Source organism: Abramis brama (assembly GCF_963993115.1).
Source record: "Abramis brama genome assembly, chromosome: 5".
NCBI classification, from domain to species: domain Eukaryota; kingdom Metazoa; phylum Chordata; class Actinopteri; order Cypriniformes; family Leuciscidae; genus Abramis; species Abramis brama.
Genome location: NC_139967.1, coordinates 19,600,058 through 19,624,434, shown reverse-complemented (window position 1 = coordinate 19,624,434; position 24,377 = coordinate 19,600,058). Strand labels below are relative to the sequence as shown.

General features: G+C 37.0%; 1 protein-coding gene across 1 annotated transcript in view; it reads right to left on the bottom strand.

The window, feature by feature from the left end:
* Positions 1-24,377, bottom strand: part of LOC311082901 (multiple epidermal growth factor-like domains protein 9) — a 100,106-nt gene that overhangs the window by 29,522 nt on the left and 46,207 nt on the right. The window contains exon 3 of the mRNA XM_084114083.1: positions 9,379-9,518. Coding sequence (XP_083970209.1) covers positions 9,379-9,518 — 140 coding nt within the window. The remainder of the gene's footprint in view (positions 1-9,378; positions 9,519-24,377) is intronic.

Sequence of the window (24,377 nt, the reverse complement as noted above, 5' to 3'; positions counted from 1 at the left end):
AGCACCATTAGCTGCAGGGTAGTAAAGAGAGGAACGATGGTGATAAATATTCCTTCCTTCCAGAAATTCAGCGAAAGCAGCAGACATAAACTGAGCAATGTTATCAGTAACAATACTCAATGGATTGCCATGGTGGCTGAAGACTGATGACAGAAAAAAACCTGCAGTTGCATCCGGCAATTTCAAAAAGAGACCAGCACAGATTGAAGAGCAGCAGGTGCAATCAGCCGTGAGCCTCGGAAAATGAAGTTGTCCTTAATATACCGTTCCAGACGCAGCTTATAGTACAGCATCAACTCAACGTCCAGTCCATTGGGTGAAGGAGGCTAACCATTAGAAATTTGTGTGCGAAGTTTGGTTAGGACAAGAAGCATCAACATCAGCTGACAGAGAATTACAGCAGGCAGATGGAAAAGCAACAAACTCCTCATCAACACCTCATGGACACTAAGTGGTGTCCGCAAAATAATATAGAATTCATAGACAATTGGAAAAGTTTTTGGGGCAGACCTGACCAGTTGAAAAGAGATGGTATTCATCCCTCCTGGGATGGTGCTGCTCTTCTCTCTAGTAATATGGCACATAGTCTTAGAGCTCAAACATGAATTGGGGCTCAGGTCAGGAAGCAGACAGACTGGCTAAACTGACCGTCTGCCAGCCGTCTCACGTCACCAAGGTCAGATAAATCCCATCACATGATTTATGAAGAGCCTCTTTCACCTAGATATCATCATAGTGTCAGACATCAGATTGTGTCTGTTCCCCGAATCATAAAAACTTCCAAACCCATGTAAGGGTAAAAATGTAATTGATATTCAACAAATAAAAAAAAAGATATAATACAAATGACCAAATGATAAAACTTGGGTTGCTGAATATTCGATCCCTTACTCCAAAAGCACTTATTGTTAATGATATGATTACAGACTATAACCTAGATGTGCTGTGTTTGACAGAAACCTGGCTAAAACCAAACGAACCTCATCTGAAAGGCAAAGGGGGAGGTGTTGCTGTAATTTATAGTAATATTTTCAAAATTACTAAGAAGTCTAGTTTCAAATATAATTCTTTTGAAGTGTTGGTGCTTAATGTAACAATATATAGTGTAAAATGATAAATCACGTTTGAGATTTGTGCTGGCTACTGTATACAGGCCACCAGGGCACCATACAGACTTTATCAAAGAATTTGCTGATTTTCTATCAGAGTTAGTACTGGCTGCAGATAAAGTCCTAATTGTTGGTGATTTTAATATACATGTATATAACGAAAAAAATGCATTGGGATTGGCATTTAAAGACATTCTAAACTCCATTGAAGTTAGACAACATGTGTTAGGACCTACTCATTATCGTAATCATACTCTAGATCTAATATTATCACACAGAATCAATGTTGATGCTGTTGAAATTCTGCAGCAGAGCGATGACATCTCAGATCATTATCTAGTCTTGTGTAAACTTAACTTAGCCAAGGCTGCAAAGCCGACTCCGTGTTACAAATATGCTAGACCTATCACTTCTGCTACTAAAGATTGCTTTATTAATAATCTTCCTAATCAGTTTCATCATCTCAGCATCCCAGATAGCTTAGAAGAACTCGATGTTGCGACAGAAACTTTTAACTCTCTCTTTTCCAGCACTTTAGACACAGTTGCTCCGTTTCGCTTAAAGAAGATTAAAGAAAATAGTCCAACACCGTGGTACAACGAGTACACTCAGGCCCTTAAGAGAGCAGCCAGAAAAATGGAGCGCAACTGGAAGAAAACAAAATTAGAGGTATTTCGCATTTCATGGAAGGAGAGCTCGATTGCGTACAGAGAAGCCTTAAAAGCTGCTAGATCTGCTTATTTTTCAACCCTATTAGAAGAAAATAAACAAAACCCTAGGTATTTATTTGAAACAGTGGCTAAACTAACGAAAAATAAAGCTTCAAGCCCAGAAGTTTCCAAGCAGCACAGCAGTAATGACTTTATGAACTTCTTCACTTATAAGATTGATAATATCAGGGAGAAAATTATAACTATGCAACTGTCTACAACAGTATCGCATCAGGGAGTGCATTGTGGTCTCTCTAAGGAAAAAAATCTATTCATTCATTGCTATAGGAGAGGAAGAATTTTTTAAACTCGTTAAATCATCTAAATCGACAACATGTATGTTAGACCCTATACCGACTATGCTACTGAAAGAGATGCTTCCAGAGGTCATAGATCCTCTTCTTAATATCATTAATTCATCTTTGTCATTAGGATATGTACCAAAAACTTTTAAGCTGGCTATGATTAAACCGCTTGTTAAAAAAATGCAACTTGATCCTACAGAATTAGTCAATTACAGGCCGATCTCAAATCTACCTTTTCGGTCAAAGATACTAGAAAAGGCGGTATCCTCACAACTATGTTTCTTTTTAGAAAGAAATGATATCTGCGAGGATTTTTAGTCAGGATTTAGACCGTACCATAGTACTGAGACTGCTCTCATTAGAGTTACAAATGATTTGCTCTTATCATCCGATCGTGGTTATGTCTCGCTATTAGTGTTACTCGATCTTAGTGCTGCATTTGATACTATTGACCACACATTATTTTAATTAGACTCGAAAATTATGCTGGCATTAGTGGAATTGCATTAGCATGGTTTAAATCATACTTATCTGACCGTTATCAGTTTGTAGCAGTAAATTAAGAGATGTCTCATCGATCAAAAGTTCAGTATGGCGTACCACAAGGCTCAGTACTAGGACCGTTGCTGTTCACTCTGTACATGCTACCCTTGGGAGATATCATTAGGAAGCATGGAATTAGTTTTCACTGTTATGCTGATGATACTCTGTATTTCTTCACGCCCTGACAAAACTTACCAATTCACAAAATTAACGGAATGTATAGGTGATATAAAAAATTGGATGACTAGTAATTTCCTACTACTTAATTCTGAAAAAACTGAGATTCTAATTATTGGACAAAAAACGTCCTCACGTAATAACCTAGAATACTGTCTAACACTTGATGGCTGCTCTGTCAAGTCTTCTTCGTCGGTTAGGAACCTGGGTGTGCTCTTTGATACAAATCTTTCATTTGAAAGTCACGTGTCTAGTATATGTAAAACCGCATTTTTCCATCTTAAAAATATATCTAAATTACATCATATGCTCTCATTGACATATGCTGAACAATTAGTTAATGCGTTCATGACATCAAGGCTAGATTATTGTAATGCTCTTATGGGTAGTTGCCCTGCACGCTTAATAAACAAATTACAGCTGGTCCAAAATGCAGCAGCATGAGTTCTTATCAGAACCAGGAAGTATGACCATATTAGCCCCACTCTGTCAACACTGCATTGGCTCCCTATTAAACATCTTATACATTTTAAAATATTGCTGATTACTTACAAAGCACTAAATGGTTTAGCTCCGCAGTACTTGAGTGAGCTCTAAACGCATTATAGTCCTTCACGTCTGTTGCAATCTCAAAATTCCGGCCAGTTGATAATACCTAATTTTATCGCTTAGCTCTCTACAGATAAAGCGTTGTCGGGATAATTCCGGTTCGCGTGGCTACGCAGAAGCGATAAAATTCTGTATTATAAATTTTAAAGCCAGACAAGTAGTTTGTTGAGGGTTGATTTGTAGGGAAGGACCACACGCCTGCGCACTACACGCCTGCGCACACATATTCAAACTCGTAATACACATGTGCACGCCATCAGAGTTCTCACAAGTTTGCGTTTTTAAAGTTTGCGCAGAGAGAACTTAAGAGTTTTCTGTTAAAACGGTGTTGTGTTAGCGGCCCCTAAGTTAAAAACTAATGATCGTTGCGACGGAAGTGAATCAATCAAAACTAACTTTAGCTGGACAATAACTTTATTCTAGAGCTGCTATGAAGCCAAAACAATCTGTTACTTTAATTTCCTATTATCACTGTAAAGCCGCTTTGGAACAATCTACATCGTTAAAAGCGCTATATAAATGAAGATGACTTGACTAACATCATCAACACGAGCTGGTATGGGCAAATGTGACATTTAATCAGCAGGGGCCTTTTGAATCATCTGTACACGCGATTCATCATGAAGAATATCCACTATTGAAACAGTATGACCTAAGAACAGCAGGCTTGCATCTTCTAGTTGTTGTGGCCCGACTACATCCACAGCCACTTTCTGCCATGGTCAGACTAGCAGTGGCGCCGACTGGAAAGGAGCAGGATGTGACAGTTTTGTCACTGAGCTGACAAACATGACAGGAACGGACAGCATCATGAACCTGAGCATCCATCCCTGTCCACCAATATAGATCACAAAGGTGTTGTTTGGTTCTCACCTTTCCCTGATGTCCTTTGTGCACTATGGAGATCAGATCAGATCGAAGAGCAGTAGCTCTTCCTCCCCATGAGTTGTGTGTCATTCCAGAACACAGCAGGAACTGAGTGGTCATGCAGGGAAACATTAACCATTTACCACCACCACCACCAGTAACTTCTGGTAATTCAATTTCATGGACCTTGCACGTGTTTGATTGCGCTGATCTGCACAGTTTAGCGTAATGTCCAATCTTTTTACACTTCCTGCATTTTGAAGTTTCAGCCACGCAGTTTGCAGCACTATAGGGAAAGTTTACCCAATAATGAAAATTACCCAATGATTTACTCACCCTCACGCCATCCTAGGTGTATATGACATTCTTCTTTCAGACGAATACAATTGGAGTATATATAAAAAAAATGTCCTGGCTCTTCCAAGCTTTATAATGGTAGTGAATGGCTGTTTCTGTTTTGAAGTCAATAAAAGTGCATCCATCCATGATAAATAAGTCGTTTAAAATATTTATGTGTAAGAGATTGTCTGTTAGCAGATGCCATATTTACTAAAACAGACTTCCCAACTAGTTTCCAGTCAACAGAAATGTAATTTCTGAAAATTTAAATCTCTGCTTTGGATATGTAAAATGAATTCACCAAGATATTGACAATGCCTTACCTGGTAAAACTGGCAAGAAACAGGATTATTTTAGGTCTAAGAAGTGTCACAAGAAGAAATGTTCGAGCCAAGAATTGCGTGCAGTTACAGATTATATGCATCCAAGGAGCTTAGTCCTCTACAACAGCTCAAATTGAGCTGAACTAATGTAACAATATCTGTTCGTCTCACAGCAAGGATATACGAGAAGCGAGATTCACCCGCAATTGTTGGGACAGTTTGACTCCTGCTGTGGTATCTGACGTAATGGGAGAAGGGTAATGGAAGCTCTCTGTGCTTGTCTGTGTATGTACATTATTGGCTTTTAGGAAGCAGAGTGCATGCTGACAGGAACATTAAACACCGCTGGATTGCCACAAATGGACGCAAGGGAAAAAACGCAGACAGATAGGACAATGCATCTAATATGAAATGAGAGAGAGAGAAAAAAAATCAAAAAGTATTTGATATCAGGCTTCTGTTCCAAATTGTCATTATAATAACATGTTTCTCCTTAACCAAACTTGTGGGGAAAAGGCTGATTTTGCAGGTAAGACTAACACCTGAAAACTGTCAGGCCAGTAAAATGGCCACTGAACAATACAAAATCTGACAGAAAATCAACTGATAAAAAAAAAAAAAAAAAAAAAAAATGAATAAATACATTAGCAAGAATACACTTGACAGACACATACAGCAACCTTCTAACTTTTTCAACAGCGAATTTTCTCACCTCATCTGCCATCTTGAAAGTACAGTATTTATCCCGAGCTTTTTGCATTCTGGGACTGCCTCCTCCTCAAAGGATACAATACTGCCTGAGAATTTGGCTAGAATTAGGCATCTTTAAAGGTGCCCTAGAATGTGTTGAAATAATATTTTAATTTTGTTTCTGATATCTACATAGAGGGTATGGCATTTAAAATGTCCAGATATGGTTTTACAGGTCCATTTTCAACCCTAGAAATTGGCCCTAGAATGAAATGGTCTGTTTTTACCTTATTTGGAAGGGTCATGAATAGTAATGAGGAGTTCTGCTCTGATTGGCTGTTTCACTGCGGGCTCATAACAGTAGCTCAGAGTGACAGCAAAAAGGTCCCTGATGTACAGCGTGACAATGGAGAGATTAGGTGTTCAACTGTACATCAGAGTCCTGCACGGGTCCGATTTTGTAAATCCGCACCCGCCCGTACCCGAAGTGCTTCAAACCGCATCCGACCCGTTTTCCGACAGCAGCACTAATTAAAATCTGCACCCGACCCGCACCCGAAATAAAATAAGTTTAGCCAATCACATTATAGACACAATTACAAAAATGTTTATTGCCAGGTCATACAGAAGTTATTACACAACAATTAACACAAGGACAACTTCAGCCAAAGCTGTAAAAAGGCCGCTACATGAAGAACATGGCTAACGTTACCACAAAACTGAGTAGCCTTATCACATTTTACCAATCGAACAGACGCGGCTACAACACTATATCTGCCACGCAATTTCGTCTAGCCTACATCTGACAATTTTGGGTTCAAACGCCCTGCACACCATACATACTTAACAGTGTTACATTTGAAAAATACTGTTCGATAGATCGGCTTGGTTTGTTACCAGAGTTATCTGCGTGCTTCCTCGGTGATGAAGTTCCACATTTGCGGCTATCCAACACGAAAATGCATGCAGCAAATAAGCCTGGCATTGAACATGGGCTGGCATATGCAAATTTTTGGAGGCGTACATATTAATGATCCCGACTGTTGCGTCACAGTCGGTGTTATGTGGAGATTCGCCTATTTTTCAAAAACGAGATTTAAATAAGAAGGAGAAAACAATGGTGTTTGAGACTCACTGTATGTCATGTCCATGTACTGAACTCTTGTTATTTAACTATGCCAAGATAAATTCAATTTCAAATTCTAGGGCACCTTTAAGGAATAGTTCACCCAAAAATGTCAATTCTATCATCATTTATTCACCCTCAAGTTGTTACAAACCTGTATGGGTTTCTTTCTTCTGTTGAACACAAAAGAAGATATTTTGAAGAATGTTGGTATCCAAGCAGTTGACGGTAATCATTGACTTTCATAGTAGGAAAAAAATACTATGGAAGTCAATGGCTTCTATCAACTGTCTGGTTAACAACATTCTTCAACATATATTATTTTGTGTTAGATGCATGAGTGTTTCATCCAAGTCCGGTCTTCGTTGTATTCATCTGCTACGGCATGTGTAAAATTTTTCTGTCAACTCTGCATATTCATCGCGATCGATTTCGCACATTTGTCGATGGAGCGGGTTCAGACCATACTAAATGTTCTGACTGCATTTGTGCAGGACAAAGCTCTGAGGACATCAGAAGTTACAGGGACTGATGGCAGCTGTACAAAGTACACAGACTACACCATAATTTAGATTTTAATGGAGAGTAAAACAAAGGCAGAACACTGTACAATCTGGTAGGTAGCATTATTTGATAGAACTCCGGCACAGTAACTTCATATTGACCTACGGCTAAACAAAGGCAGAGCACCATAACTCAATTTGAGCGTTCCAAAACAAAGCCAAAGAGCGGTAACTGGTGTTACGGTGTTCCGCCTTGGTTTCTCATGGGCTTTTGGAAGTTACTGTTAAGACAACCCATTATTTTCTCGAAAAAACAACGGAAATGACTCAAGATACTTATCCACACGATAAAGGAGGTCTTGAATGTGCCAAAAATATCAATAACTCATTTTCGACCAAAAACGAAGTTACGGTCTTTTGCCTTTGCACGGCAGAATTGTTTAAGGCTATTTCGCAATTCATGTGGGTCATAACTCCTGAACAAAGGTAGATTGACAGCACATAATCGGATCTAATCATCATCTGTTTTCAGACAATCTTCAAATGTCCAATTGCGCAGAAAATTACTTTAATGTATAATGTTTTCGATTTCCGGGTACAATTTTGTTGGAGAGTTTCAAATTGACCCACGTTGGATTCAATACAATTCCCCAAAAAAACACACTATGAAAAACATCAAAGAATCAGGTACAAACAGCAATATCAATGCTTTTCACACATCAACAAAAACAATTAAAATAAATAGAACTTATGATTTATAAAAATGTTTTTAACCACTATTTTTTTTTTTTTTTTCAACTGTTACCTTTGGGACATTTGCCATTACATTTTATCTTACAATAATATCTTAGTTTAAACAAAGTATAAACCTTTCCATATTTGGCAACCGATTTTCGGTAAAAATGACAGAGCAACAGATAGATAGCAATAGATTCTCCATTTGTGATGCATCGCTGAACTATAACATACACCCAGATCCCTCTGTATGTTTTTATGTGTTTGTTAGAGGTTGAATTCAAATAAAATATTACCATACTGCACAAACTACTTCTGAATAGGATATCTGCTTTCACATCACTCAAACCATAATGGAGCCTAGACGTCATCTAGTGGAAAATTTTGGTACTGTGCCCAAATAAAATCTTACTGATAGCTAATTTTTTGAGTAAAATTTGGAACACAACTTGTTCAGGTTACGGTTTGATTTTCTTGCAGTTTTAAAGTCTGATATGTTGTTTTAAATATATATTTTGTATAAAATATATATATATTTTTTTTTTTGTGACATTTTCATAAACTAAAACTTGAATAACTATTTTTAAATTTCACTTTTATAACTTTTTTTTTTTACTTCTGCAATAATCTTCAAAGACTTAAGTTTGTGCTCCAAAGTATTCAGGATTTATAATAATTTAGGTTGCAAATGTCATTTTCAGGTCTATGCTCAAAAAGTGGAACTAACTTAACAGGTTAATAGTTAACAACATAACATAAAACCACTTTTTTTTTTTCATTTTGGGTCTGTACAGTTACCTTGGAACATAAAATAATGCAGGTCAAATTGACCCGCGAACATGAAAACCGTATAAAAAATGTTTTACGCACATTCCACAACACATCAGTGTATCCTTTTGTAACTTTGCATTCATGTTTGAAATGTTTGAAAAGACTGAAAAGTTGCCTTAAAACGTAAACATATACGGGTAAAATTGACCATCGAATATCAAAACCGTAATAGAAACAAAATGTCAAGAAAAAGAAAATTGTAGGTTAACCAGTATTTCTGACAACTCAAAAATCAAAATGGGTCAAATTGACCCTCAGCTGATACCATTGATTAGCCGATACATTTTACTCGTTCAAACCCGGCAAGAGGCGATCTATGAACTATGAAAATTAATCTTGCACTTAATCTCAATTTGCACCAGGGGTTTGGGGGTTTATCACTGTAATAAATGTACTTGGATGAAAGCGCCATCTAAATGACTAATTAGATAGTTAACATGAATTTTCTAGAGACTGAGGTTCAGCTAGAGGTTCTTTTACTACTTATGTTGTGTGCATGTGGGTGGCTCACCTGACTGTGGGTAGCAGTAGCTGCTATGATTATTGCATTGGCAAGGCTGGCACCCCGTGCTGCTGAAGTACGAGAAGCCTGGGCGGCAGTCATCACATTTGTCCCCATGCACTCCCATCTTGCAGATGCACATGCCTGAACTGCCAGAAAAGTAAAGATAAAATTTTTTGGAGTTAGAGTTATAGAGGCACAAAATGAAAGACCAATTGTTCTTACAGGACAGTACAGAACCTTCAAAAGTCAGACATAGAGAGGTTAAAACCTCTGTCCACATCAAACACCAGGTTTTCTCTGAACTGCCAGAAATGCTGCTCCTTCCCATCCATCACATGTTAACAGAACCATACCATAAAAGCTGAAGCAACATCTATTTGAGATAATGCTATAAACTAGAGGCGTAATCATACATTGATATGCATTGATTTTTGATAGAAATCCACTTAAATCGATTATAGTATTATTCAGGCATAAATAATATAAAATGACCTAGGTTTGTGGACAACAAATAATTTGCATTGGATTTAGCAGCAGGTAGGATCCACCATGTTTGTTTTAGTTTCTTTCCTGCCCTGGGTTACATAAAAAATGATTACACACAGGTAAATTAGTCATTAGTGGTTAGCGTGTAATGAAGTCTCCTTGAACTACTTGGCAGAGAAACAGAGTGGGGTAAATATGCTCTACATGAGAAATTAAAGAGTAACAATATCATGTGTGCTTAAAATGAAAAGGAAATTAGAAAACTTCTGATTATACTATTACAAACTTCAGTCTTTTGAAGAGCAATGCAGAAAATAAGAAAATGAGAAACGCAAAAGGATGATTTCTTCTGGGAGAGGCTTGTGAAATCTATGAGACATATCTGCAATTATTTATTTCACACGCACACACACACACACACACAGCCTACTCTCCTATAAACAGAGTAATGAGGCTATTTACTCTGACTGATGCTGAGCTCACGGTTCCTGAGAAAAAGAACCCTGACATGTCAGTTCAGAACCCGACCACTCAAATGAAATGGGTATCCCACTTGTTTCAATAGGATACAGTATATTTAAATAATTCAGAGCAAAAACCACTGAAATAACACTATAATTAATATTAAAAAGCACATAAGACAAACTGCAGCCAAGCCTAAAAGTCTGTGTTGAAATGTCATGAAATATTTTTTTTGGAAACATTTTAGTTTAATTGGGGCAAGTAAATACAAATAAATAAAAAAATAAATAAGCATTGCTCACAAACAACTGTAGTATGAGTATTAATTAGAGCATTGTGAAGTGCTATGTCAGTACATAATGAAGCATGATGTAAGCGCGTTGTGAAGCTCATGTGAGAAGTGATGTAGAAGCACAGAAGACCGCACTAACATCACGCGTCGCAATGTGCTGACCTTTAGGTCAAATGTGAACACATGAATGTGTGTATGCCGGTTTAACGGTTTATGTATCGTTTAACTTCCGAAGACATTTATTGATTGATCTACTGGGGTCTTATGGGTTACGTCATATTTGTTTTGCATGTTTTTTTGCATGCCAACTTTGAGAACTAATCTTTGTTTGCGTTCCACAGAAGAAAGGAAGTCATATAGATCTGTGAATTTGCATTTCTTAATGGAATATCCCTTTAAGTTTAAATCACCAGCCTAACCTACACACAACCCCCCCCACAGTCACGTCTAGAGAGAACTGAGCTATGATTGTATCCCATCCACCGTCTATGAAGAGTACACAGAGAGAGAGAGAGAGAGAGAGAGAGAGAGAGAGAGAGAGAGAGAGAGAGAGAGAGAGAGAGAATTGACCCTTCGCTAAGCCACGCCCGAAAACCGCCACAGGCCAATCGTGGCTTAGCAACCGTAACTAGGCGCGGGAGGTCTGGCAAGCTTTCGAGCGAGAGTGAAACATGCCGAAGCGTTGTGCGTATGGATTGTGCAAATCTGATACCCGGTATCCTAAAATTTTGGACGGGGTGGTGGATTTTGTTCCCTTCCCGAAACCTAAAACCCAAGGGGAGAAATGCCGGGCGTCATCTTCATTTATATAGTGCTTTTAACAATGTAGATTGTTCCAAAGCAGCTTTACATTGATAATAGGAAATTAAAAGTAAAGTGTTTTGGCTTTATAGCAGCTCTAGAATAAAGTTATTGTCCAGCTCGTGGATCAAGCAGTGTGATTAAAGGCAAGACGGAGGCTCACTGACATAATTTAACGGTACTTAAAAATATATTTCAGCATTTTGTTAATCGATGGCCAAACTAGTAACGTTACCCCAATCCGATCGCGACTCTCCCGGTGTTAGTTCTAGTAAAAGTAAAAGGTAGTTAGTAAAAGGAGGGAACATCAGGGGGCTTGCCGGAGATCTCCAAGGAAAAGTTTGGTATGCAAACTTAATCAGTTCATAACAGTAGTCACTATGTGACCCACGACGTGTGAGCAGTAACGTTAGCCTGGCGCACTACAAATATAAGCGGGAGAATGTTATCATTGCAAAGTGGTCAGGCTAATGTCTTGTGTTTATTCCACGATACATATGGATAAGCTGTTTGATTTATAAATATTAGAATATTTTCACATTTCACTTACCCTGCTGTGCATGCACAAAGCTGTTCCTCAATTTGTGTGTTTCCCATTTGAATGGTCAGCGTATGAGGCAGCTGCTGCTTGCGCTGAGACCTAACGTTATAGATTTTAGCTTCAATTTTGATGAAATTATTCTCTAATCGTTTGCATATTATGTCGTGGATATAGCACTCGAATGCATACTGCAGTGTTGTTCTCTCAAATTTTCACCTGTCCGCTAAAAATGACTAATTATCTCCTTAGGAATGTCTGAAACCAGTGCATACATACTGTAATAGACGTGCCAGGCACAAAAGCTTGACAGGCGTAGCAACAGTAACTAAGGAGGGCGGGGCTTAGCGAAGGGTCAATTTGAGCAGCATGCTTCTGGCATGGGCTGGTTTATGTCCTGTTAATTTCAATGGATTTAATCTGTGCCTTAATATTAGAATTTAAAGTGGTCATCGGATGCCCATTTTCCACAAGTTGGTATGATTCTTTAGGGTGTTCATGTAAAGTTTGTAATATACTTTGGTTAAAATTCCTCAGTGGTTGTGAAAAAACAACATTAATTTGCAGTATTAACTATACAGTAAGTAAATGTTTAAATAAAGAGAGCAATATGTCAACTTTTCTTTCAGTAAATGCGTTAGGGGTAGGAGCATCTGCTCTGCTTGGCCAAACAATGGAAACCCACTTGGAAGCAGTCATTATTTCTGCAATGCATTAGGCACTTATGTTTTAGGCCTTTAACCCCTTAAACCCAAAGTGTACCGCCGGCGGTTATATAACGAAATAGATATCATTTTAAAGCTTTTTAATGCATCTAAACACTTTGATCAACTCCTAACGAGTGCCAAGTAGTCCCTCTAAAACGGAGTTTACCACCCGTGGGCGCCATCTAGCTGTGAAAAAAATAATAATCATATTTTTCAAAACTACTACCTTGATCGACTCAAAATAGGTGTCATTTGAAAGCTTAGAGTCTGAACTTTACAATGAACGTAGCCAATTCGATTAACTCCTAAGTAGTGCTGAGTTATTTGCTGATAAATAGAAAAAAACAAATCATAATTTATGAAATACTTTTTTGTACTACATACTGCAATATGTCATACATCATACAGCTCAGATAGTCCTGTGTCATATGTCATTTGAAACGTCTCAATGAGTAGAATACAACAAGCATAATTGTTTCGGGCTTTTTACTAAACTTGAGTGACTTTTTGTACATGAAACCCCTCAAGACCCATATGTAAATCATACATATGGATGCTGAATTTAAGACACATTTCCACTCGTAACTTCATTAAACATGCACATATTGTAGAAAATGACATTATTTACAGCAGACTCTCACGATTAAAAAGAGCCCTAACTCACCATAATCCACCACTCAGATCTAAAGATATTCCTAATGGAGTTGTAACACACAAACCCACACAGGTGCACACAGAGCCTTGTATATACCACTCATAACCGTCCGTGCTTGTTTTCAAATGTGGAATAACAAAAAATGTGTAACATCTTAAAGCTTAGAATCTCATATTTTTAACCCTTTCATGCATGAATTATGATAACCTCAGTCAGGATTTTTTTTCCTATGTGTTTTTATTGCTCTTGGGGCATGAAAAACAAGAATTGATTTTTATTTGATTTTTTTACAAATTTTTCAAAGAGATCTTCAGATGTCCACTTGAGTGGACAGCATGCGGTTGGTTTAAACTTAAGATATACTATATTAAATATAAGACAATAATCAAAAACAAAGTATGTGAATTTAACAAACTAATCAATACAATTATATCAAATCATGTGAAAACTATAAAATATATACAAAAAATATAAATGCAAAATATTGCAAAGGCTTCATACAACTTCATACAAGTTGCACTTCGCGTATCTTTGATATCAGAACATGAGGACGTGATTCCATCAGAATTTTCTACAGTCTGTCAAGGTACAACTGTGGAAACCACTCAGATGCTCCCTCCAGTGCACCAGAGTATGGAGATTTACCCTTATTAGCTGATAATTCTGATTATGTTCAAGATGGACATGCACATTTCTATCATAGCCCTCCTCTGAGAAAACCTAGCGATACGTTTTTTTCAATCTCATCTGAAATGATCAGTGTTGGGGGTAATGCATTACAAGTAACATGCATAATGCATTCAGATTACTTTTTTGATGTTACAAGTAAAGTAATGTGTTACAAGTAACATGCATTACCTAATCAGATTACTTTTTGATCTAACAAGTAATTAACTACAAGTAATGTGCATTACCTAATTAGATTACTTTTTGATGTAACGAGTAAAGTAACGCATTACAAGTAACATGCATTACGTAATCAGATTACTTTTTGATGTTATGAGTAAAGAAACGCATTACAATAACGCACATTACATAATCAGATTACTTTTTGATGTTATGAGTAAGGAAACGCATTACAAGTAACATGCATTACGTAATCAGATTACTTTTTGATGTTATGAGTAAAGAAATGCATTACAAGTAACATGCATTACGTAATCAGATTACTTTTTGATGTTATGAGTAAAAAAACGCATTACAAGTAACATGCATTACGAAATCAGATTACTTTTTGATCTAACAAGTAAAGTAATGCATTACAAGTGTCATACATTATGTAATCACATGACTTTTTTTGATGTCAATGAAAATTACATTCTAATAATACAAGTACATTTATTTACAGTAAAAAAAGTCACTGCAGATTAAGTTTTTAAGTTTTAAATTTCAAAAACAATATTCACATTATAATTATGAATTGTAGCTGAAATATAGCAATTGATGCATGACGTCCACTAGGGCTGCACGATATTGGGAAAAAAATTACATTGCGATATTTTTTTCCCAACGATATATATCGCGATATTGCGAGCCATCAATCCAGGCTAAAGTCAATAATTACCATTCCATGTTATTAATAATTTCACTAATAAGCAAGCTTCATTACAAGTAACAAAAAGGCCACTTAATATTTTATTCCAGAAACATATTTCTCTCAGAATTCGGTGAACGTTCTACACAGGACCAAACATTCTTCAGGTTCTAGGACCCGAAAAATTATGTTTTCTGTGCTGATTCAGTGACGCGTTCATGTAAACGGCACCTAGAACCAGCAAAAGTAATGATTAATAATATGTAAAATATTACAGTGAGTCATTTTAATTGTTTATTAATAAACAAGTGTTTTCTGTAAAGATGAAGTTGACAATTACTGACTCGCGATCTTCGCAGCAGTGATCGGGAGAAATGCACTTTTCATACAAAATTTTTTAATGGTTCTTCTGTAGATAATAGTTAAATTTCTATTTTTTTATTATTATTGTTATTTTTAGGTGTGTGAGGCGAGTAGACTACCTTTTATGCTGAGTTTCGGTTCATGGATGATAGCTTAATCTCCAGTTTAGGCGCTGGCTGCTATATTTAATTTTTAGGCTAGGTCCTATTTATTAAATCCAGAAAATTGGATAATGAAATACTGATTAAAATTAAGATACAATTAATACAAAACGAAATTCGTTTTAAAGAAAGGTTTTGTGCTTTCTGTTTGAGGTCTCTGTGAAAGTTTTAAAGCCGTCTTTTAGTGCGGCTTTCATAACGGTCGCGTGACGCGTCCATAATGTCACGTAACATTATTTTTTCTTCATAAATGCGAACACGAAACGATTTTTAAAAAAAGACAACCATCCACGACTTTATAACACTCCAGCAAAGTAGCCTACCTCTTTTTGGTCAACATCCTCCTTTTTGTAGACGAAATAGGCTAGTCCGAAATAGGCTAGTCCCAAATAGCTGATTTTGATTTTGTTGCGGAGGATCCTCTTCCTCGCGCATTTTTAGCTATAGGATTGCCAGTGAATAATGGCTGTTGGCTGTGAGCGTGAGCGCGGCAGAGCAAACAATCACTGTGCAGGCACGCGGAACGCGTATGTCAACCCAGCAAAAAGCCATACAACAAACTCGTGTTTACTGTGTGCCACCGTTCTCTTACACTATGGGTGCTACTAACGTTAGCCTACCCTTCACATCGCATGTTCCGGCGATGTGACTATCGCTCATTTGCACATCGCGATGTCGATGTTAAAACAGAATATCGTTCAGCCCTAACGTCCACTACAGTGGACATGTGATTAATCAGAGTTTTCTCTCAATCTAAAATCAAAACTTGGAAAATTTTACTGTGATATGGCTCATTAGATATTGCTTGATGCTGCAATATTTTTTTTTTTACCTACAAGAGTCTCCTAGGATAGAAGGAATGGGTGAATATTCCGGAGCAACTTGGCATGTCTGACTGACCCTTGGCCATCTTGGTTTGGAGGGGAAAAAAATCTAAACACAACGGCTTGCCACTTGGTTGCAATTTATAGGATGATGCACCAGGGTCCAATGAAGAGGCTGATGTGCAACTTTGCCATAAAAACCCGTGCAAATTCAAGAAAATGCTTTTTTAATAGCTGTCCACTGTAGTGACCACTATGCGTGAAAGGGTTAAAGCATCAAAACATTTCGATCAACTCTGAACGAGTGCTAAGAAGTCCCTCTAAACCGGTGTGTACCGCACGCAAGCGCTACCTAGCTGTGTAAATATTCATTATCATATTTTTCAAAAATACTGCCTTGATTAACACAAAATAGGTGTCATTTGAAAACTTAGGGTCTGAACTTTGCAGAGAATGTAGCCAATTTGAAAAACTAAGTAGTGCTGAGTTATTTGCTGATAAATAGAATTTCTTTTTTTCATAAACTATAAAATACTTTTTTGAAAATGGCACATCATTTTTTACAGCATATATTACAATTAAAATTAAAATGAGCCCAAAATGAACATAATCTATTGCGTTGATGACAAGATATTCCTCATGGAGGAACAATTTTAAAAATGCCCATTAGGGGGTTGAAAATGGCACATCATTTTTTACAGCATATATTAAAATTAAAATGAGCCCAAAATGAACATAATCTATTGCGTTGATAACAAGATATTCCTCATGGAGGAACAATTTTAAAAATGCCCATTAGGGGGTATGGGGCATTACAAATGCGGCAACTTTTGATTCCTTTATGCAATCACCAAAATTTTATCCAGAAGCAGCTCACATGTAGAGGGACTTCACCAAAAAAGAATTTTCCTTGAGAGAATGTCCAAATGTAATGTAATTTATATTTTCAAAAAAATGTAAAAGTGTTCTATCGAACGATACCTACCTTTTGACTCTCCTTGCTATAGTTTTGGAGTTATGAGTCTTTAGCTTTGTGTGTGTCACTCAGAAAAAAACAACTCAGGACTTAAGGGGTTAAAAGCAACTTTTGCTTTTTGAGATGTCATGAGATGTTCCAACTGATCCACAAAAGAAAACATTAAAAATGCAGAATCACATAATCCAGAACTACACTTGTCGCAAACCTTAAGCTCTAAAAAACTTGTGAGAATACACTAACTGACTTTGCCCTGAGGGTGTAAGAATGTTGAGGTTTCCATGGCAACAACACCTCAGATCACAAGTACCCCACTGAGATTAAACTGAAAGTCTATTACAGTATAATTACCAGGGCAACAATCTCACACAAAAGACAAGCATTAAATATGCCGTGGAAGCAAATTTACAACCTTTCGTAAATCATGCAGCCTTTGCACTTGTCAAGATTAATTAATGAATCGTTTTAGCAATTTGTGGAAATGCTGATGGCACAGCTTGGTTTATACCCACTAGCAGAGACATTATTTGTAAATGCTGATATGCTCACACTATTATTGTGTATGGTAATAGTCATGTCGGATTATTTAGCTCTGTGCTGTTTTAATGAAATCCATTTGTGCAAGGCCAGTTAGTTAGTAGCTGGCATTAATGCACACTATCTAGGGAAATCTGGCAGTCACTGCTTTAGTACTTGGCTACTTCCTTCCGGACTATTTAAGGGCAGAGCGGTTTGAGGCCTGGGTGGTTTGGAACCTCTAATGTATAACCCAGTTTTATTGCGGTAGTGGGTTATGCTGATCTCAGAATTATATGGTCAGACCCAAAGGTTTTCAGAGCAGTTAAACAACCTTCTGAAAGCTCTTGCCATCCTATGTTTCAATGGTGCTAAAGCAGACTGTCATGTTCAGTTGAGGAACACAGAGTCCATCCTTGTCAGGCATGCCATGTAGGAAAAACCTTTTAAAGGCAGGGTAGGTAGGATTTTTCAAAAAAAAAAAAAAACATTCCAAATTTGTTTAAACTGTCTTTATATACCAATACATAATTAAAATGTAAGTACTCTGAAAAAGAGAGTATAAAAATCGAGTGTCTGTAGACCTCTCACGACTGTTGTAAACACAGCTAATTATTTCCATTCACTCCACCCCCTCCCTTCTGGGCTCCTTCCAAAGCCACGCCCCCAAAACACATGAACGCGCGACGCCAAACGCTCAGGCTCAGCTGGAAGACGCATTTACCTGAGACGAGGGGAGAGGAGATCAGTGCATGCAGTGACATCATGTCAGAATCACATATAAAATACCTAACTTTATCACTATAAATAGAAACAAATAAGATGGCTTTTAGTACTCACTATCAAGCTAGCATATCGATACTGGTAAAGTTTAAAATATATTCTGTTTGATTCGGTAACGAGCTATATTTAGGCTATAGGTAACGAGCTAAATTTATAAGGCAAAGCTAAAAACAGGTTGCATTGATACACGTTTTTCCATTACCATCAGTTAAACTGTGATGAAGGTGAATTTCGTGTACGAGTCATAACATATACGGTGTTTTGCATGTAAGAGTTTCCATGATGAAAACATAAGGACTAACGTTACACTCCGGTGACAAGTACCGCATCGTCGGTTCGAGGACAGGTCCGGGGTCGAGGGCGAAGCAGAGGAGGTCGTTCAAGAGTGCGGGCATCCAGGGTCCGAGGAAGTAGTTTTTGCCTTGTTTGCCTTTGCTGACTGCATATGCAGGTGCTTTGAATTTTGAATGCTCTTTCTCTGCCATAATTTTACTCTTCGTAGGTTCCGTGCCTCTCTTGCACTCCTCAAATCAAACGGGTGCGCGCGCACATGGGCAGATCTTGTAGCAACAGTGGTGGTAGCCATGGTTGCGAGAGTGAGTGACAGTCGCCCAAACCAATCAATTGTTTCGTCCCGAATGGAAATAATGAGCTGTGTTTATTGCAGATTAAAAGGTCTACAGTCACTCGATTTTTATACTCTCTTTTTCAGAGCACTTACATTTTAATTATGTATTGGTATATAAAGACAGTTTAAACAAATTTGAAAAAAAGTTTTTTATAAAAATCCTACCTACCCTACCTTTAAGCCTTACTGAGTATGTTTTCATGGTAGCCTCTACATTTTTGTTATTTTCATAAATCTACATTTATCTACACACTTTTTTTATTCAAAGTGGCTTACAGTGTAGCCTAATCAATGTACACTACATTTCAAAAGTCTGGGGTCAGTAAGATTTTTTTGTGTGTGAAAGGAATTAAACGGATTAAAAATGACTTTTACATTGTCACAAAAAGCATCTTAAGCAGCACAATCATTTTCATCATTCATAATGTTGTTCTGTTTTTTTGAGAACCAAATTAACATATTAGAATGATTTCTGAAGGATCATGTGACACTGAAGACTGAAGACGGGAGCAATGCCTGCTGACATTTTAGTTTGCCATCACGGTAATAAATTAAATTTTAAAATATACAGTAAAATATTCACAATATTACTGTTTTCACTGTATAGTTGATCAAATAAATGCAGCCATTGTGAACATAAGATACTTCTTTAAAAAAATTAAATTAAAATTTGTATGACCCCAAACTTTTGAACAGGAGTGTGTGTACATTCATTATGATTATTGGTGTATACCCTGGGAATCAAGTCCATGATGTTGGCATTGACAAAACCAGCTGAACAAGAACACTGTTCAAAGAAAGAGCAATTAAAAACTAAAATGAATGAATATAAAATGGAAAGAGTGCAAATGCATTACCACCACAAAACTACTATCTTTCTGTCTCTCTCTCACACTCTCTGTTATTTTCAGTTAAACAGGCACACTTCCCCTGGGTCATAAATGAGCTGGTGCCATATTTTGGTATCTCCTGGTCTACATTCACTCAAATTCTGTCAGAGAAATACTGTAAAAGCTCTTTTAAATACTTTAGATAGGAACTATTTCTATCCATTTAAAAATGTAAAGCAAACTGTTCACTATATGTTACTGTTCAGTGATTCGGTTATTGAATGTGGTCTCTTTCTTTACTATCATTATATCACTGAATACCGTTGTCACCATCCTGCCACAATCTCTTCCAAAAAAAGTTTGAGTTCTTGGGAATAATAACCCAGAGAAACAGAAAGTTAGTAACAGTACAATGACGGACAACAGTATCTTGTTTAACTAGAGTAGTCTGAGGAATGATGTGCATCTGTAACGTGTAGTCCGTTTTAGTTTTCACTGTGTTCTGTTCCTGTTTTTCTGTTAGTTTTTTTCCCCTCGAAGAAGAAGACGAAGAAGAAGAAGAAGAAGAAGAAGAAGAAGAAGAAGAAGAAGAAGAAGAAGAAGAAGAAGAAGAAGAAGAAACCATTAACCAGCAGAAGCGCATGCCAGGTAATTTGAAGTGAGGGATTCCAGTGCAGCCCCATCCTGATAAAAAAAGCATAAGATTTAAAAATGCCTGTTTACACAGTAAAAAAGCTGATTGGGTGGAGGGCAGTGGGAGGGCTGACTGAACAAAGCCACACTGTGCTTGGAGCAGAGCTGGAGACTGTTAATAACCCCTTCAGCCTACAGACCAGAGCTGGTGAGAGTGAACACAGAGAGCTATCGAGGAGAAAGACCAAAAAGAAGGAAATTACAGAAAGGAAGTGATTAGTAAGAGTATATAATCGATTGATAAACATACTAAATAATGCTTTTAATTAAAAATGCAAAGACGTTTCTGTGAGGGTTAAGTTAGGATTTAATAGTGTTGGGGCACATAAAAAACCCCAAAAAACAATAATAAAACAATAAAAGTCAATAAAAAGGTTTGGGGTTGGTGTGTTTTTTAAAGGAAGTCTCTTATGCTCACCAAGGCTGCATTTATATTAAAAACAGTAAAAAAAACAGAAAAGAAAAAGAAAAAGAAATATTATTGTATTATAGCAATTGATTTGGTGCTTAAAAAACAATTCTTATTATTAGCAATGTTGAAAATAGTTGTGCTGTTTTATATTTTTGCAGAAACTATGATATATATTCAGAATTATTTCATAAAGGGCAAGTTCAAAACAACAGCATTTATTAGTAATTAAATCTTTTGCAATATTATAAATGTCTTTACTGTCTGTGCCAATGGCCTCGTGGCCTTTACGCTCGGGCGACCCGAGTTCGAGTCCCGGCTCGTGGACCTTTCCCGATCCCATCCCCCGTCTCTCTCCCACCTCATTTCTTGTCATCTCTCTACTGTCCTGTCACAATAAAAGGAAAATCACCAAAAAAACAAAAAAAACAATATAAATGTCTTTACTGACACTTTTGATCAATTTAATGTGCCTTTAGACACATTCTAGTGAAAAAAAATTGTATTTCATACTAAGTATACTACAATCCATTAACATATTTACTGACATAATGCTTGAGGCTTACTGATATAAATATTATAATTAAACTTTATTTGGAGTACTACTTATTCCACAATGCACATTTCTTAATATTAAGCCTAAAATGTGTTTTATTATCTCTATTAGAACGGATAGTATGATCTCTTTATAATATCAGTCTTTAAATAAAAGATATTTTGTGTACCATAAGTATACTTGCAATAGTTCCAGTTTATCACAATCAAATATACTTAAGTATATCTTTAGTTGAACTTCAGCACTATTTCCGGATAACTAAAGTGCATCAAGTACAAGATTAGCTGTTCCAATTTAGCAGACTTTAAGTATATCAATTTAGTAAACTATTAAGTACATAATATGTAAATGTACTTGTTGTATACTTAGCATAAAAATATTGTATTTCAAATACATTTTTGTACATTTATTTTTCACTAGGGCACACACAAAAAAATTGCAAGTTGACTTGACAGGATCACAGTAGGGACAGTGTTAAAATTTCTTCTTGAAAAACCTTGTATTGAAATTTCCATTTTAATATTCGCCCTCACCTGGAGGCACGCTCCGTGAGGAGACTTTTATTTGAATGTTTAATTTATGTGAGATTAAAGTCTGCTGGGTGCACTGCATTAATGCCACAGTGGTCAACTCCTTGAGGTTCATGCTGATTTGAGGGGTGGCAGCTCTTCATAAAGCTGAGCAGGACAGTACGTGAATGAGCTGGATCTGAGCCAATTTATCTGTGCAAACCCCACAGACGGGATTAGCGCTTTCACTCCTTTACAGTTCTCTAACGCCTGGTGAGACATCAGAGCAACTTCAATCCAGTCACATCGAGGAAGCATCAAGACTTGAGCAGTTAAACACTTCTGCTCCCACCCATAGTCGCATTAAGTCTGATTTCTACAAAAGTGAACCGACAAAGCATTTAACAGTGTCTGATGAGCAATTCTTTTTCCTCCCTATCAAAAATAAACCCTTCCATTGCGCAGATCTTATTTTTCCTTTGGCAAGCATTACGGTTTTGCCTGGCTTTTGATTAGGCCACGCAGCAGGCTAAACTAATCCTCCTCACAGGCAAGAGATATCAGAAGCCAAGTCATTTCAACTTATCCAAATAAAAACAAAAATGGAAAATGGCAAATGGCAAAAGGAAAGTAGTAATCCCATGCTCTATAGTAAAGAGTGCTCTAAGTGTGTGTTATAGCTTTGTTTAGTTAAGCTCATGCTGCTGGGTGTCAGTGTCTTCACACTTCTGGTCTGATGGGAATGAAATCCTCCGTAACAAGATTAGTGAGGCTCTACCACCAATGTGTGTGGTAGTGGTCAACTGATATGGTTGTTACATAACTCCCATACCTTCCATTTTGTTTTAATAAGTTTGATGACTGCTATTCTAAAATGTGGAAATAGTAAAGAAGATGTGGCCACACATTTTGCTGGTAGTGTACACAAAACTATTAGGCTACATGAACAAAATACTTGCCCACTTGTCTGATTAGCAGAAGCAGTATTCTGTTCATGTAATATTTGCACTAGAGATATAACCAGTTAAAATGGAAAGGATCTCAAACTGACTAGTGGAAGATGTTGCTGTAGCTATACACATTAATAGACACTGTACTTCCTTGAAAATGAATTCCAGCATAAAAATAAATATTAAGAGCTCTGTCGCATTCTTTTTCTGTCAGCAGACTCTCCTTTGTGTCCAGCTTCTTCTTTTTTTAAAAAACAGGTGATTCCCCGGAGGTTAGAGATTTAGCGTCAACATTTCTCGCTCATTTAGACAACTAACCTATGCCACTCCAACACCATACATCCGTCATAGTAGCTGGAGAAACTATTCTCTATTTACGGATATAACTAGACACACACGGCGAGTGAGGCATGTATTCAATTTCCCATGAAAACCATCCCGTCAGGTCTAAAATACCGTATAAACAGCAGGCTTATACCATACTGTATAAACTGTATAAATAGTAGGCTTATACCATAGTGAATCAGGGTAAGACAAAAACATGTTTTGGAAGAAGGATTGGTGATATAATTTACTTAAATGTTGCTAATTTTAAACAAAAAGTTACATAGTGTCCTTGTAAGTGAATATTCTAAAAAAATAAAGTGTTTTTAATTTTTGTGCTATTTTGTGTACCTCTCAAATAGTTTTATGTACACTACCAGTAAAACGTTATATATTGGTCTATAATTAGTGTGTGGAGATTTTAAAATCTTTGCAGGGGAAGCTTTCATTTTCCCTAAAACTGTATGCTGCATTACCTATTGAAATACAGGGTGTAAATATATATAAGACATTTCCTATTGGGCAGGTCCACTTGTAGTATTAACACCACATGTATATATAGTATAAATATATAAGCATTTAAGCTGGCGATTTAGGCAACATTCTTTAGAGCAGCACTAGGTGTAGCCCCCACAGCTCTCAGACTACACTTAACGTGCTTATCACACATTCACAGCAGATGATGCCCCACTCAAAGGTCTGCACACCCCTCTCATTGTTTCCATCCACCTATTTGTATGCGCATTTTCATCATTCGCATAAAAAAATGCTGGATGGAAACGGCAAAATGCACATAACTTCTAAAAATGAGGTAAGAAAACATGCGCATAAACTACGATAAATTACGATAAACTAAGAATAAATTCCTTGATGCGCATCAAAAAAGACATGTGGCTTTGCGGTGGGAAGGCATAACTAGACCAACCAGCAGACCAATCTTGTTGTACAGCATCTGAAATCCTGTTTTGGTGGTTCTGAAATGCCTGAGCAAAGCCTGTCGTCAAAGTG